This window comes from Microcebus murinus, chromosome 6, assembly GCF_040939455.1.
Source record: "Microcebus murinus isolate Inina chromosome 6, M.murinus_Inina_mat1.0, whole genome shotgun sequence".
NCBI classification, from domain to species: Eukaryota; Metazoa; Chordata; class Mammalia; order Primates; family Cheirogaleidae; genus Microcebus; species Microcebus murinus.
The window spans coordinates 11,749,042-11,766,720 of NC_134109.1; the positions used below are offsets into that span (position 1 = coordinate 11,749,042).

The window sequence follows — 17,679 nt, forward strand, 5'->3', positions numbered from 1 at the left end:
GTTTTCATTTTCCCTAACTGAAAGTTTGTACTCATTAAACACTAGCTCCCTAGCCCGTGGCAACCATCATTCTACTTTCTGTCTCTATGAATTTGACTACTCTGGGTTTTTCATATAAGTGGAATCAAACACTATTTGTCCTTTTATGACTAGCTTATTTCACTTAATATAATGTCCTCAAGGTTAATCCATCCATATTTTAGCGTGTCAGAATTTCTTTCCTTCTTAAGTTTGAATAATATTCCATTCTGTGTACACTCCACATTTTGTCCATTCATCTGTTGATGGACACTTGAGTTACATCTGCCCTTCAGCCATTGTGAATAATGTTGCTATGAACATGGGTTCAAATACCTGTTTAAGTCCCTGTTTTTCCTTTTTTTTGGTGTATACCCAGAAGTGGAATTGCTGAATCATATGATACTTCTATGTTTTATTTTGAGGAGGCAGGAATTTTTTTAAAAAATAATTATATTATAGGCAGGCATGGTGGCACATGCTAGTAGTCCTAGCAACTCAGGAGACTGAGGTAGGAGGATTACTTGAGCTGTATGTACACTGTGACCCATGAATCACTTTTCTGGGAAATTTTTTTTTTCCTCCCTCCAAGGACTTGTGTAATTTTTTAATCACACTTTTTTAAGAGGCTTAGACTATAAACAAGGAATATGGATCCCATGAAACAGTTTTTGAACTGAAAAACTTAAAGAATGATTATGAACAAGTTTTTCTTTACTAAATGTTTATTTTTTAAAAACTTATTTCATTCAACAGTTTTCAACTTAATGCCTCCTAAGTGCCAGGTTCTGTTTTATGTGATGAGGATTTACTGTTGAATAAATGAAGTTCCAGCCCTCATGGAGTTTATGTTATAATGTATGAGACAATTAAGCAAACAAGTATTAATATATAATTTCAAGTGGTGAAAAGTACTGCAAAGAAAAATAAACTAAAGAAAGGGGATAGAGAATGATGGAATGGGATTTTATTTTATATAGGATAATTAGGGACAATTAGTTATCTCTGAGGGGGTGGCATTTGACCAAAGACTTGAATAAGATGGGAACATGAACCTTGTGAAGATGTTTCGGAAGAGTGTTCCTGACAAAGGGAATAGCACCTGAGATAGGAGCAGGAAATGCTTTTTAAGGAGACAACTCAGGAATCAAATGATGGCCTATCTCAGCCAGTACACAAATGAGGAAATGGATTGGTTTGAAATAGCTCATTAGAAAGAAAAATATTGGAAAACTAAAGATAGAAAAATGGTAGGGATAATTTATTTGTATATTCTGTAAATGATACTAGAAAATATATTTGTGGGTTAGGAGATGCTGGCAAGATACTGCTGACAAGACATTCCAATAGTGATTACCACATAGAAGACAAATCCTCTTCCTTTGACGTGTTATTTTCTTGGTAGTTGGACATGTATGGTGAACCCAAAGGGTATATTATCTTCTGTTCAAAAGAGAGAATGAGACAACTGATAAAGAAAATCTTGGTTTCAAGAAGTGATCTCTAAAGATCTTAGATAATAAAATATTTTTAAAATGAATATCTAATCTGCCAGCTAAAATAATAACCAACTATCTTACTGATACTATATATGACAATAATACAAATAATATTGGGAGCACACGTAGACTCAGAATCTCAGGAGAGCTTGGAGATCACCCATGTTTTATTGTGTGTGTGCAAATTTCTACAAATTTATTTTTCACTGAAGATTTAAAGTAATGGGTTTCTCCCTATATTTATTTGGACTTTCTTAATCTCAGTAACCATAAAAAAAAAATAAAACTTTAATATGAATTACCTACAGCTCCTAAACCTTATGTCCCCATTCATAAGAACTTGAGCAATTCATAGGACAGTTCACATGACTATTCCTTTCATGATCCAACAGTGTGGAATTTGAACTGTCCTAACGAAGACTGCCCTGGGTGAAAGAAACTTTGAGTGTCTGTATTTATGTTTCTGTTTTGTTCTTTATTCTCTTCTCCATATGCAGCCACAGTCTCAGACTATCAGGTTCACCCAGCATGTTTTCTTATTTTATCTCTCCAGCTCTACATGTGGAACCCATCTAAACTTATCAATAAGAAATACACCCTTGTGTTTTTAACATTTGCTAAAGTTGGTGTCAGAAAACATGAATATTTTGGCTTTAAATGGAGTTTATGAGAAATTGCGTTTTTTCCTTTAAATTCAGTTGCTTTTAATGTATTCTCTGATGTCAGCTCTGTTTTTCTCTACAAATCCTCTGTAAACTTAAATCTGGACTCGGATTTCTCAATATCTTCTGTAAATCATGTAGAACCATCTTTCTGTACATTGCCAAGCCAACAGTAAAAACAGTTATCCCTGATATTGTATGCCTGGCTCAAAAGCTAGTCTTCCTGTCATAAACACAAAGGTTCCAAATGGCATCATTACTCTTTAAGAGTATTGATTGGGCAAGTTCTACAGTCTATCCTGCAGTGCCTCATAATCATTTTTTACCCTCTGCTTTTAGACTCTTTTTCCTAACTTTGGGAGGAAACTTTTTGTGCTCCTTCTAGCCACTTCAATTTTGGAGCTATAGCTGCTGGAAGAAAGACAACAAAAGCTTTGGGGTTGGGGATGGCTGGGCTGAGGCAGCTCCTGCACTGTGCTGTGGCAATCACTGCTGTGGCCCAGATTGCCATACCAGGGCTTCCTTACCTCTGCCAAAGACCCAGAGGAAGGGGGAAGAGTGAGGCCTATGGGCTGAGAATTGGGCTTCCTTCTGGGAGCTGTCTTTTCAGCCCTCTGTTCCCATTTTCCTGCCATTGCTTTAGGAGGATCTTATTCTTAGGTTTTAGGTCAGGGTGAAGTATTTGGAGTGTCAGCTCTGAGGGAACGGTGGCAGGGTGGGAGAGATCCATTCATGTCATCATAATGCAGCCACATAGATCCTTTCCTTGCCACTTTCCAGGAATTGGTCTTCAGCTTTAAATGTTTAGAAACTGCATTTTTTAGAATACCTCAATACCTTTAAGATATAGTTCATCCAGGCCGGGTCAGACCTGGCACAGGCCCAGGGCCCTTAAAAGGCATTTCTCTTGCATGGGCTGCTGCATCTGTTTTCCAGTGGCAGACCATATTATCTTATTCAACTTAACTCTTAAAACAACCTTGTAAAGTAGGTGGTATTATCACCATTTTAGAGATAAGGAAAGCCAGGTCTTTATTAACACTTTACTGGACTGTAGCAAGAATCCTATAGTAAGTTTTCCTGCATCAGTTATCTTCTGCCTTTAAGCCATTCAGTAATCTTTTAATAACAGAATTATAATTGTGCTTCTCTCCTGTTATTCTCTGCTTTGCTCCAGTAGTTCCTCTATTGTGTTCTCAATAAAGACCCAACACCTTAGTATGGCATTTGAGGCTTTTTGACCTAACACACCAACCCATACTCACAACATGGTACCCCTTAGGCCTTATTTTATTTTATTTTGTTTTTTGAGACAGAGTCTCGCTCTGTTGCCTGGGCCAGAGTGCCATGGCGCCAGCCTAGCTCACAGCAACTCAAACTCCTGCCTCAAGCAATCCTCCTGCCTCAGCCTCCCAAGTAGCTGGGACTATAGGCATGCGCCACCATGCCCAGCTAATTTTTTCTATATATATTAGTTGGTCAATTAATTTCTTTCTATTTATAGTAGCGACAGTGTCTCTCTCTTGCTCAGGCTGGTTTTGAACTCCTGGCCTCAAGCAATCTGCCTGCCTCGGCCTCCCAGAGTGCTAGGATTACAGACGTGAGCCACCATGTCTGGCCCCCATTAGGCCTTAGACACATTATTTATTGACATTTATGGTAATAGTTAAAATTTTTTTTTTTTTTTTGAGACAGAGTCTTGCTTTGTTGCCCAGGCTAGAGTGAGTGCCGTGGCATCAGCCTAGCTCACAGCAACCTCAAACTCCTGGGCTCAAGCAATCCTGCTGCCTCAACCTCCCAAGTAGCTGGGACTACAGGCATGCACCACTATGCCCGGCTAATTTTTTCTATATATATTAGTTGGCCAATTAACTTCTTTCTACTTATAGTACAAACGGGGTCTTGCTCTTGCTTAGGCTGGTTTCGAACTTCTGACCTCGAGCAATCTGCCTGCCTTGGCCTCTCAGAGTGCTAGGATTACAGGCGTGAGTCACCTCGCCCGACCGGCCTTTCCTTTTTAACTTGATATGCTCCTATTGATTCTTGAAGCCAGAGTATGGGTGAGTGGATGGGGTGAATGGATGTATGGTTGATCAAGGATAAAAAGTATCATCCTGCCATCAGGGAACATGAAGTCTAGTTATAAATATTCAGAAAGGCATTTTCCTTTTGCTTTGATTTCATAAGCTCTCCTTTCAGTTATTTTTTGCTTTAGGTGAGAGATCCTTTTAAACACCACAAGTAACACTGTCAGGTGTGTAATCACTTCCCATTTCTGGAGTAGAACTATATTTGTCTGCTCTGGACATTTTTCCTTTAAACATTTAGACAAAATTTCAAAGATAAGATTACTCATAGTTATGAGAACCTAAATGCCAAGCCTGTCTCTGGAACTGACCTTGGGTAAGTACCTAAGCCTTCCATGCCTCATTTTCCTAACCTATCAGTCTCTGTTTATATAAACTGGGGATAATAATAGACCTACACCTTACATTAAAGGCATTAATTCATGTGAACTACTTAAGAAAGGCTGGCTCATAGTCAGTACTCAATGACTGATGGACATTATAATTACTTTTTAGTCATTCTGTGCATGTAGTATCTCTTGAGTCTTTCATTTTTATTTCTATAAGACACTGATAACATTTATATTCTAGCTGTAATCTTTACACATCAAATTTAAGCATTTAAATGTAAGCCAGAACAATTTTGATAATTCTAGAATCTGAGTGATGGAAGCGTGGGACCTCAGTATACTAATTTCTTTTGTATATTTTTGAAATTTTTCATGATACAATTTAAAATCAGAAATGTGTTAATATAAGACACATCGACCATTCATGTATCTTCTTTGGAGAAATATCTATTTAAGTCCTTTTCTGATTTTTGAATTGAGTTGTTGAAGGGGTTTTTTGTTGAGTTTTAGGCATTCTTTACATATTCTGGATATTAATCCCTTATCAGATATATGATTTGCAAATATTTTCTCCCATTTCATAGATTATAATTCATTTTTAAAAACGAGGTTGGCCAAAATAAATTTGAAGGCCCTTCCAACTCCATGATTCTGACTTCCGTGTTTTAATAAATTTGTTTTGGGCCGGGCGCTGTGGCTCACGCCTGTAATCCTAGCTCTTGGGAGGCCGAGGCGGGCGGATTGCTCAAGGTCAGGAGTTCAAAACCAGCCTGAGCAAGAGCGAGACCCCGTCTCTACTATAAATAGAAAGAAATCAATTGGCCAACTGATACATATATAAAAAATTAGCCGGGCATGGTGGCACATGCCTGTAGTCCCAGCTACCAGGGAGGCTGAGGCAGAAGGATCGCTCGAGCCCAGGAGTTTGAGGTTGCTGTGAGCTAGGCTGACGCCACGGCACTCACTCTAGCCTGGGCAACAAAAGCGAGACTCTGTCTCAAAAAAAAAAAATAAATAAAAAATAAATTTGTTTTTCTGTAGAGACAAGGCCTTGCTCTGTCACCTAGGCTAGAGTACAGTGGCACAATCATAGCTCACTGCAGCCTCAAAATCCTGGGATCAAGCAACCCTCCTACCTCAACCTCCTGAGTAGCTGGGAGTACAGGTGCATACCACAGCACCTGGCTAATTTTTCTTATGTTTTGTAGAGATGGGGTCTCACTATTGTTGCCCAGGTTGATCTCGAACTCCTGGCCTCAAGTGAGCCATGATGCCTAGCCTCTGTCCTAATAAATACTTTTAATGGAACACATTTGTTCTTTCCTGAATGACTTGCTGCTATACTAAATATTGTTATTCTATGTCATTGAAATTTTTAGGGTTTTCAGTGCTGGGTGGAAGTCATCTGCCTCTCTATTAGATGGCCTCAGAGAGACACACTAGCCTAGTGGTGGCTTACTAAACTCCCCCTCTGATCTTATCTTTTTGAAGATAGATGCCTTCAAAGGCAAAGGCTTATTGCTGACTCTGCTTCTGTTTACTGTTCAGAGCCTCTTTTTGTCTTATTGCTCTTGAAATGTATCCAAGGGTAGAACTGAAGGTTTAAAAAGAAACAAATTCTTGCTCTTTCACTTAATATATGTGTGTGACCTTGGGCAAGTTGTTAACCTCTCAGCCTCATCAGTGACAAAGATATCAAGAGGATGAGTTAACTACTTGTGAAAGCTCTAAGAACAGAGGCTGGCATATAGTAAACCCTCAATTAATGTTAGCTATATTAGGTAAATATGCTTGGGTATAATAAGGGCGTAGGAAGTCATTTTCTTTTAAATTAGATTTTTGAGTTTTCTTTATTTCTTTTTGAACTTTGTTTTATTTCTAGCTTCTCTGGAAATGTGAAATTTGGCTATAAGGGTGGCCATTCATCCCACTTTGCCTTGTCAGACCTAGGCTACATGTGTCCTGGTATCCCCTCTGGTGTGTCCCTCTTTTCACTCTCAAGCATCCTATCATATGGTAACTTTAGATTTGACAAGAGTGAAGTCTGAGTGTATTCACATTTGCCCTGCATTCTTATCTTTCTATCTCTAATAATCACACTAAGGGGAAAACATGTTTAAAATCCAAAGTCCAGGTACCTGTTTTCTCTGTAGACTAACATTTTAATATGGAAATAATTCCCTTCCTCATCCTCATTTCCCAAATCAGTAAGTCATACAGCTTTATTGAAGTTTAGCATCCCTATTTCCACTTCCTTATTTTACAAATGCTGAAACTGAGGCCCATAGAGGTTAAATATGACTTGTCCCAAATGCATGGTAGATTAGTGACATGGTGATTAGAGACAGAACTGAATCCCATTAACTCCCGCTGTTCTTTCTACTTCGCAAAGCAGTAAAAAGTGTTTTTATGGCAAAGATCAGCATTTTCCAGTGTGTGTTATGCAAGTTCATTCCTTTAATGTTCTGTGGGGCAACAGAGCTCCTTTAGATGCTGAACACTATACTGTCTCTTTACAATGAACTTTAAAAGGTGCTAAAATACCCTGAAGTAAAGAATCCTATTAGGCATTGTTTAATCCTACATTTTCTAAACTTTGGGAAAACTCTTTGGAAAGTGCTAGCCTAGGGGTTTCTTGGGGGGGGGGAGAAGGAGTTGACTTTTATTTATTAAAAAATTTCTTATGGGGTTATTTATTCTGTCTGTTGCATTCAATATGGCACTGCCCTCTCCCCCTCAGTTGGATCTACTGTAATCACTGGAGTTTATTTTAGGACAGTCACATGGTCTAATTGGGATTGGTCTTGAACTCTTTTTTTTTTTTTTTTTTTTTTTTTTTTTTTGAGACAGAGTCTTGCTTTGTTACCCAGGCTAGAGTGAGTGCCCTGGCGTCAGCCTGGCTCACAGCAACCTCAAACTCCTAGGCTCAAGCAATCCTGCCTCACCCTTCCGAGTAGCTGGGACTACAGGCATGTGCCACCATGCCCAGCTAATTTTTTCTATATATGTTAGTTGGCCAATTAATTTCTTTATAGTAGAGACGGGGTCTCACTCTTGCTCAGGCTGGTTTTGAACTCCTGACCTCAAGCAATCCTCCCGGCCTCCCAGAGTGCTAGGATTACAGATGTGAGCCACCACGCCTGGCTGGTCTTGAACTCTTAACAGAGGTAGCCACCAGAATGATGATTGTAGAAAAAGGATTCATCAGCCTTCTCGGACCATTTGCATCCTCTGGACCTCTCCTAGTCCTGTAGGCTCTCCCTTTCCTTTCCTTTCTGTTCCTTTCCTGACACATCATCCAAAAATTGGATTTCTGTAGGAGACAGATTAGGACTTGCCTGGAAAGCAAACACCCTTGGAGAGATTAGACTGCAACAAGTTCTCATTCTCAGTAACTAAAGGCAGTGGTTTAGACTGAAAACCGTGCCTGGCCTTTTAAAAAGTCATTTTTGGGGGCCGGGGGTGGTGACTCACGCCTGTAATCCTAGCACTCCAGGAGGCTGAGGCTGGAGGATCACTCAAGGTCAAGAGTTCAAAACCAGCCTGAGCAAGAGCTAGACTCCGTCTCTACTATAAATAGAAAGAAATTAATTGGCCAACTAATATATATAGAAAAAATTAGCTGGGCATGGTGGTGCATGCCTGTAGTCCCAACTACTCGGGAGGCTAAGGCAGTAGGATCGCTTGAGCCTAGGAGATTGAGGTTGCTGTGAGCTAGGCTGATGCCACGGCACTCACTCTAGCCTGAGCAACAAAATGAGACTGTGTCTCAAAAAAAAAAGTCATTTTTGACATAGTTTAAATCTCAGACCAATATGATACAGATTGAGTATTCCTTATCCAAAATACTCGGAACTAGGAGTGTTTCAGATTTCAGATTTTTTCTGATTTTAGAATATTTGTATGTATATATTGAAATATCTTGAGAAAGGAACCCAAAATTCATTTATGCTCATATGCATATACCTTATACACATAGCTTTGGGTAAGTTTATACACTTTTAAAAATATATTGTTGTGCATGAAACAAAGTTTGTGTACATTGAACCATCAAAAAGCAAAGATGGTCAGGCGTGATGGCTCATGCTTATAATGCCAGCACTTTATGGGAGGATTACTTAAGGCAAGGAGTTCGAAACCAGCCTGGGCAACATAGCAAGACCCTGTCTCTACAGAAACATTTAAAAATTAGCTGGGCATAGTGGTGGATACTTGTAGCCCCAGCTACTCAGGATGCTGCAACAGGAGGATTGCTTGAGCCCAGGAGGTTGATGTTGCTGTGAGCTATGATCACACCACTGCACTCTGGATGACAGAGTGGGACCCTGTCTCCCAAGAAAAAGAAGCAAAGATGAATTTAGAACATTTTGGATTAGGGATGTTCAACCTGGCCTGTCTTTTTTCTTTTTTTTTTCCTTATTTTGTTCTTGACCTGTCATGTCTTGAGGCCCTACAGACCATGCAAGATTCTTAAATGAAAATAATTCTCATATGTGTGTGCATGCATGTATGTGTTGAAATAAGAGTAGTGAACTCTGTCTACATCTGTAGGCACTTCTGATTTTTCTTCATCTGGAAGCAAGACTCTATTTTTCCTTGTTTTGTTTCAACATACTTTGGGCTATGTTAGTGAGTTTGCTCTGCAGTCAGTAGAAATAAAAAGCAAAACACACAAAAAAATGAAACAGTATGGAATTTAAAGGTTAAGTAAAGAGGGAAGTGAAAAGAGGCCTAACCATAGGAGTGACACTATAGGTAGTCTTACCTTCAGAAATACTTTATCAGTAATTTTCACCATCCACTATTACTCCCAGATTTCAAGCTCATCTTTTTAAGTTTTTTTTTTCCTCATTTTGGTAAAGACTTCTTATTTTGCATAATGTTTTTATTCTGAAGTTTTCTTAATACATTCTTTACTTTTTTGGGAAAGAATTGTGCTGTCTTTTGTTTTAAATGTAAATCTTTAGTGAATGAGATTAAGATTTGACTTGTAAATAAGGCTACATTCTTGGCTTCCAGGACTGTGTTTTCTTTGAAAGAACCACTAACAATGCCTAATAGAATCTTGAAACTCTGTAGAGCTCAACTTGAAAAGTAAAATTTATTAGACTTACTATTTTTTAAGTTTGAATTGAAATTAATGCAGGCAGTTTTAGTTCTTGTTTTGCAAAAGTTAACAACATTCAAAATGCAATACCAAAACCAGCTTTTCCTACATTTCTAATATTTAGGAATTGAAAACTGTGAATGACATTAAGCATCAAACTTTTACGGTTTAATTGGTTACTCATCTACTTTTAAGTGGACTTTGCTAGAAGAATCACATTTTTTTGAATATTTGATGTTTACAAAATAGTGCATTTGTCCCTTAGTATTTGTGGTAGATAGGTTCTGGGACCACCTGCAGATATGAAAATCTATGGATGCTCAAGTCCCTTGCATAAAATGGTATAGTATTTGCATGTAACCTAAACACATCCTTTGGCACCTCCTGTGTACTTTAAATCATCTCTAGATTACTTATAATACCTGATATGTAAAAGATATGTAAATGGAATGGTTGTTATGCTGTATTTAGGAAATAATAACAAGGAAAAAAAGTCTGTACGTGTTAAGTATGGATACAATGTCCCCTCCACCCCCCCAATTTTTTTTTTTTTTTTTTTTTTTTTTTAGACCAGCAACGTGACCATACCGAATTTTTTTTTTTTGAGACAGAGTCTCACTGTGTTGCCTGGGCTAGCGTGCTGTGGCGTCAACCTAGCTCACAGCAACCTCAGACTCCTGGGCCCAAGCAATCCTCCTACCTCAGTTTCCCAAGTAGCTGGGACTACAGGCATGCACCACCATGCCTGGCTTATTTTTTCTATATATTTTTAGTTGGCCAATTAATGTCTTTCTATTTTTAGTAGAGATGGGGTCTCACTCTTGCTCAGGCTGGTTTCGAATCCCTGACCCAGAGTGCTAGGATTACAGGTGTGAACCACTGCACTTGGCCCACACCGAATATTTTTGATCTACAGTTGGTTGAATCCATAGATGCAAAACCCACAGATAGGGAGGTCTGACTATATGTTAAAATCTTTAGATTCCTTGCTGTGTAGTTCTTACACAATGCACTATTATGTCTCTGACTGCCAACAGCCTTTCATACTTTCAGCAATATACATGAAGTAAAGTCTAATGACACTGTTTTTATAGTTAGGTAAGTTTCAAATAGGAAATTTGCTTATATATGATTTAATTGGAGTTACTGCTACTTTCCATAATATCTATATCTAGTTACTAGAAAGTTTCCCAAACTTAAGTTTCAAATAGGAAATTTGCTTATATAAGTATATGATTTCATTGGAATTATTGCTACTTTTCATAATATCTATATCTAGTTACTAGAAAGTTTTCCAGTCTTACCTTGAACTCTATAAATAGTTATACTGTTAGATAAATAATCATATACAGTATGTAAAAGATTGGAGAAAAACACAAATGTTAACAATAATTTTCTTAAATGTGAATTCCTCAGGTTATGCTGTGTCAGTAACAGGTGAAAATAAATTCCAAGCATAGCAGCACGGTTCTGTTTTCCAGTAGGTTTTTTTTGTGATAATTTGTTTATAACTCTGTTAAAATACTTCATTATGAGGCCGGGCGCGGTGGCTCACGCCTGTAATCCTAGCACTCTGGGACGCCGAGGCGGGCGGATTGCTCAAGGTCAGGAGTTCGAAACCAGCCTGAGCAAGACCCGGTCTCTACTAAAAAAAATAGAAAGAAATTAATTGACCAACTAAAAGTATATATACAAAAAATTAGCCGGGCATGGTGGTGCATGCCTGTAGTCCCAGCTACTCGGGAGGCTGAGGCAGGAGGATCGCTTGAGCCCAGGAGTTTGAGGTTGCTGTGAGCTAGGCTGACGCCACGGCACTCACTCTAGCCTGGGCAACAAAAGTGAGACTCTGTCTCAAAAAAAAAAATACTTCATTATGAGGCTGGGTTAACTGCCTACTGAATGATTTTCTAACAATTCCAATAATAGATTTTTAAATTGTGTTTTCTCTTCTTGAATCATTATTCCTTTTAGTCAGATAAATTTTATATATATAGTTGGTGTAAAGATTTAGAAGTATACCTATTATCTCCTATTCTTTCTTTGAGTTTCTTCTCTTTGCACGTATGTCTCCTGCTAACAGCTCTGAGAGTTAAGGTTCCATGGTTCAGAATTTAGTACATAATTGTTAAAATTACCTCTTATTGCTCCTGCCCTTTCAATATTAAGTCATAACATCACGTAGTAGAAAGAATTTTTTAGGACTTTATGGGGAGGATAGATAAACATTTTTGTTTTTCCTTGTATGTCATTATATTTATAACACCTCTCAAAATGACCAGAGAACAAATAGCCTAAAGATATTTAGCATTAATTGTCCACCTTTCCTTTCCCCTCTTTCAGTGAAATGCCTAATTATACAGATGAAAAATCAATTTAAGCAACTTTATCTTAAGGCAAAAACAACAAAAAACCAATCACTTAATTGTGTGCTCTTTGTGCAGTAGTAGTATTAATCTCCTAAGAATTTGTAAATTGCTTAGGATGTTAGAGTATAATGACTGGTTGCCCCTGAGGATGAAAAAAAAAAAAACTGAAACATTTCTTTTCAGTCCAAATACTTTCCCCTGTGTTTTGAAATACTATTCCTATAACTATATATTTAAATTAGCCTGATATGTTACTTTTTTACTGACTTAGAAAGTATATAATTGGCACATTTTGTGGCTCAAAATTGCAACTAACACAGATTAATAATTCAAGCTTAAAGATTTATTTACATTTTCTGAAAATTTTACATGTGAATTTGACAGCATGTTATTTGCAAATGAAAGCAGTTTTCAGTAGATTGCTTTTTTTTTTTAACCAAGTGATCTGAGATACATTTTAATAAAATGAATAAAATTATTTTTGTTTCATATCAAGAAATGGATGAAAAGAGGCTGCTGGATCCAGGGTTGAAGGTTCATAAAGGCCTCTGGGATTATACTCTGAAGAACCAGCAGATGGAATGCCTGAGTGACTGAAGAAGATGGGTGCTAATGCATCTAACTATCCTCATTCATGTTCCCCAAGGGTAGGGGGAAATTCACAGGCCCAACAGACGTTTATAGGTAACTTTCAGTTTTTCTAATTTCATTTTCTTTTGTGACTGTAAATAAAGTAAAATTGTGTTTTCAGTGGATGAAAGGAGAACTGAGCTGCAGGAAGTTATTATAGATAATAATTCTGCAGCATATAGATTTTTTTTCTCCAACAAATGTAAATCTAACTTGTATGGTTTTTATCCTAAACAAACCACTTAGGTTCAAAAATGAAAAGATCATATAGCACAGTTGATGTTTTCTTTGGTTGTCTTAACCATAATTGCCAGTTACCCTGGGCAAACTATCAATTTCCATTGGTGTGAAAATAGTGAAACACAGGTTCCTGGGTGTCCTGTTCCATTTATTTTGCTCATACAAATGCAACCTTGGTGTAGTTAAGAAGAAAAAGAAAAGTTTCATATTTATGTACAAGTAATATTCTTAATTTACAAATCTTCTAGCTCTCATTTCCTAAAGATCTGTGATTAAGATCTATGATATATGGTCTTTGATAGCTAGAGAACCAAAGACATTTTTTAAAATTCAGAGCAATTTGTTCTGTTTGTCCCTATTTACTTAGTATAAAAATAAATTATTTAAACTTTTTATCTTCCTTTACAAAAAACAAAGTCAGTTTTATTTGAATGGTTCAGTAATGTCTATTTGCAAAATTTTTCAGCATGAAAAATGTTAAAGTAAATGTTGAAAATGAATGTTAAAGAAAAAGAAACAAATTTTCACTTGTTTAATTTTCTTCTTAGGAACATCATCCTATTCTCAGCAAGGCTATGGTTGTGAATCAAAATTGTATAGCCTTGACCATGGCCATGAGAAACCACAAGACAAAAAAAAGAGAACCTCTGGCCTTGCCACCCTCAAAAAGAAGTTTATTAAGCGTCGAAAATCTAATAGGTCTGCTGATCACGCCAAGCAGATGCGAGAACTCCTCTCTGGGTGGGATGTTAGAGATGTCAATGCATTAGTGGAGGAATATGAGGGAACTTCAGCCTTAAAGGAGCTTTCTCTGCAAGCCAGTTTGGCTAGACCAGAAGCCAGGACATTGCAGAAAGATATGGCTGATCTTTATGAGTACAAGTATTGTACTGATGTAGACTTAATATTTCAAGAAACTTGTTTTCCTGTACATCGTGCCATTTTGGCAGCAAGATGTCCATTTTTTAAAACACTGCTTTCTTCCTCACCTGAGTATGGGGCAGAGATAATAATGGACATCAATACAGCTGGTATTGATATGCCCATGTTTTCTGCTTTATTACACTACCTTTATACAGGAGAGTTTGGAATGGAGGACTCAAGGTTCCAAAATGTCGATATCCTTGTTCAGCTTAGTGAAGAATTTGGAACACCAAATTCCCTTGATGTAGATATGCGTGGACTTTTTGATTACATGTGTTATTATGATGTCGTCCTTAGTTTTTCTTCAGACTCTGAATTGGTTGAAGTTTTTGGTGGAAATCAGAACTGTTTAGATGAAGAGCTCAAAGCCCACAAGGCTATTATTTCTGCACGGTCCCCATTTTTTCGAAATTTATTACAAAGGAGGATACGGACTGGTGAAGAAATCACAGACCGAACTTTGAGGACTCCCACAAGAATTATATTAGATGAGTCCATTATACCAAAAAAATATGCAAAAGTGATATTACACTGTATGTATACCGACGTGGTGGACCTCTCTGTTTTGCACTGTAGCCCCTCCGTGGGGAGTCTCAGTGAAGTTCAGGCTCTCGTCGCAGGGAAGCCAAACATGACCAGGGCAGAAGAAGCCATGGAACTTTACCATATAGCACTGTTCTTGGAATTTAACATGCTTGCACAAGGTATGAGGTTCTGGTTTTTAATTTTGTTTCTAGAATTATATATTTGTCTTCCAAATGAAAACACATTTAGTATGTTCTGTGATTTCAGTGTTTGGGATATGACAGAGTCAGTTTGTCTGAACCTAACAATTATGACATCTGAGACAAATTGAGGGTCAGTATTAATGTTGTTCTTTAATATTCAAATCAAGCATTCAGTACTAGTGACTAAGAGCATTAGATAAGACTTGAGGCTTTTTCTTCCCTAATGTAAGATGATAGGTGTGGGAATATATAATTACCTACATTCCTGTCTCCACCCAACATTTGAACTAGCCCCGTTTCCCAGATTTCCAGGTTAGATTCTCATGTTTAAATTCAGTGCCTTGGTGCTTAAATGTTTGGAATACGAATAAAAATTCATTACAAAAATGAAGATAGTCACATTTGGTTATAAATTTATTTGAATCAGAATTGGGCAGGGCTTCTGATTTAAATTTTAAAATACTCTGTCTTATTTTTAGGTTGAACTTGTACATCAAGAAACAGCCTACAGCATGTAAGGCACAGTTAGTACTAGACTCATGTGCCTTCTTCATTTAACTTAAACTATTAAAATTGGGACAGCACATTCTTTCTGTCATAGGCAAATGAATTTATGAAAGTTATATTAAAAGAAGTATATATCTGTTGGTAAATGTTAGAATCTTAACATTTTATATCTGGAAAGAGACCTTCTGTGGGAGAGCAAAGGGATTTAGTGTCTTGACAGAATGTATACTTGGCCATATATTAAAAGAAAATAAGGCATATGATGAGAGATTTCTTGAGAAATTTAATTTAGCTAATGCATATTAGCTAAGGGAACATTAGAAGTTGCCAATTAGGCCGGGCGTGGTGGCTCACGCCTGTAATCCTAGCTCTCTGGGAGGCCGAGGCGGGCGGATTGCTCGAGGTCGGGAGTTCAAAACCAGCCTGAGCAAGAGCGAGACCCCGTCTCTACTATAAATAGAAAGAAACTAATTGGCCAACTAATATATATAGAAAAAATTAGCCGGGCATGGTGGCGCATGCCTGTAGTCCCAGCTACTTGGGAGGCTGAGACAGAAGGATCGCTTGAGCCCAGGAGTCTGAGGTTGCTGTGAGCTAGGCTGACGCCACGGCACTCACTCTAGCCTAGGCAACAAAGTGAGACTCTGTCTCAAAAAAAAAAAAAAAAAAGAAGTTGCCAATTAGAGGATGTTAATGGTTTGAGTAAAAGACATGAATTTAAATAAGGAAAGCTAAGCACATTTTTCTAACTTACATAGTTAAGTCAACCAATTAATAGGGCTTTAAGAAATTGAAAAATAAAATAGCTCCAGTTAAATAAATATCAGTGATAAAGTGGGAATAGTTATACAGAAGAAGGCATTAATAAATATGGGTGAAAAAACATTGAGATTTCTTTTACATGAAAAATCCTTTAAAATCTTACTTTACCATTATCTTTTTAGTAATAGACTAGTTTTACTTTATTACCGCAATCAAAATGTCACTAAAATATTTTATTTAAAACGAGAATCATTATATTATTAATAGACTATTTAGATGTCAAACTATAGGAAAAATATGCTTTCAAAAATAACCTGGCAATTTCCATTCATTTATTCTGTAAAACCAGATTTGTCAGAAAATGCCTTTATAGAAAAATTTGAAGTTTGCAACATTACCAAAAGGGTGTAATAATCTTTATTTTCTCAAATTGTTTTTATTTTTAAAGTGTTTAATAAGAAACCAAAGTGTATCATATATACTTTGCATGGCAAAGCATCCCTTAATATGGTATTTTTTTTTAAGGTTTTGAATGGAAAGTAAAATTGTGAGCCAGCTCTTGGATCTTTGGTAATATTTGATTACCTATCTAGAGTTCTTTTACCTTCTTAAGTGAGGGTTTCTTTCATTTTGGTTTGGTTTTTCTTTTTTGTTTTTGTCTTTTAGCTAGAAATCGTATTCTATTCAGTATGTTTAAAGATATAAGGGTGCAATGGCCCATGCCTATAATCCTAGCATTTTGGAAGACTGAGGCAGGAGGATCGCCTGAGCCCAGGTTTTTGAGGCTATAGTGAGTTATGGTTGTTTCACTATACTCTAACCTGGGAGACAGAGTGAAGCCCTGTCTCTTAGGGGTGGGAGGGAATATAAAACAACATTCCTTGCATTACCTTAATCTGATTACTTAAAATAAGCAACAACAAAAAAAGTGAACAAATATTTTCTCAAATTTGGGTATACATGCTCTTCTATTTCCTTTTGTTATTCAAAATACAGTTTGGATTATTTTGGAGAGTGTGTGTGTGTGTGTGTGTGTGAGCGAGCGTGCACGCGTGCTCCAAGTGGGCTGTATCTTTCCCCTATACCCATAATAATATTCATATTTAGGGTTTATAATAGATCATAACTTTAATATAATTGTTCTCTCATTTTCATGGGAGGGATTTTGTACTGTAAAGCTTAAGAGCTCAGGTTATAGAACCAGACAGACTGGGTTTGAATCCTACTCTACCATGTCTTAACTTGTTTATCCTTAAGCAAGTCACGTAACCTCTCTAAGCCTCTGTTTTCTCATTTGCAAAAGCAGAATAGTAAACCCTGTAAGGTAGGATTATGAGAATTAAAAGAAATAATATATATTAAATGATCTGAATAGCACCTAATACATAGTAAGCATTCAGTAAATGTTAGCTGCTAAGTGATAATCATCATGAAAACATATCTGTTAACTACCACATAGCCTTTTCTGAAAATAATGTCCTTCATGATGAAATGTTGCCAAGAAAAAAATAACGATGGCCGTGCGCGGTAGCTCATGCCTGTAATCCTAGCACTCTGGGAGGCCGAGGTGAGTGGATCGCTCAAGGTCAGGAGTTCAGAACCAACCTCAGCAAGAGCGAGACCCTATCTCTACTAAAAATAGAAACAAATTAATTGGCCAACCAAAAATACATGGAAAAAATTAGCCGAGCATGGTGGCGCATGCCTGTAGTCCCAGCTACTTGGGAGGCTGAGGCAGGAGGATCACTTGAGCCCAGGAGTTTGAGGTTGCTGTGAGCTAGGCTGACGCCACAGCACTCTAGCCCAGGCAACAGAGTGAG

General features: G+C 37.4%; 1 protein-coding gene across 2 annotated transcripts in view; it reads left to right on the plus strand.

Annotated features, from left to right (window-relative positions):
• The window catches only part of BTBD7 (BTB domain containing 7), an 84,863-nt gene that overhangs the window by 24,624 nt on the left and 42,560 nt on the right, over positions 1-17,679 (plus strand). For both annotated transcript variants that reach the window (XM_076003754.1, XM_076003755.1), the window contains exons 2-3: positions 12,565-12,752; positions 13,487-14,566. In XM_076003754.1, coding sequence (XP_075859869.1) covers positions 12,671-12,752; positions 13,487-14,566 — 1,162 coding nt within the window. In that variant the 5' untranslated portion in view covers positions 12,565-12,670. The remainder of the gene's footprint in view (positions 1-12,564; positions 12,753-13,486; positions 14,567-17,679) is intronic.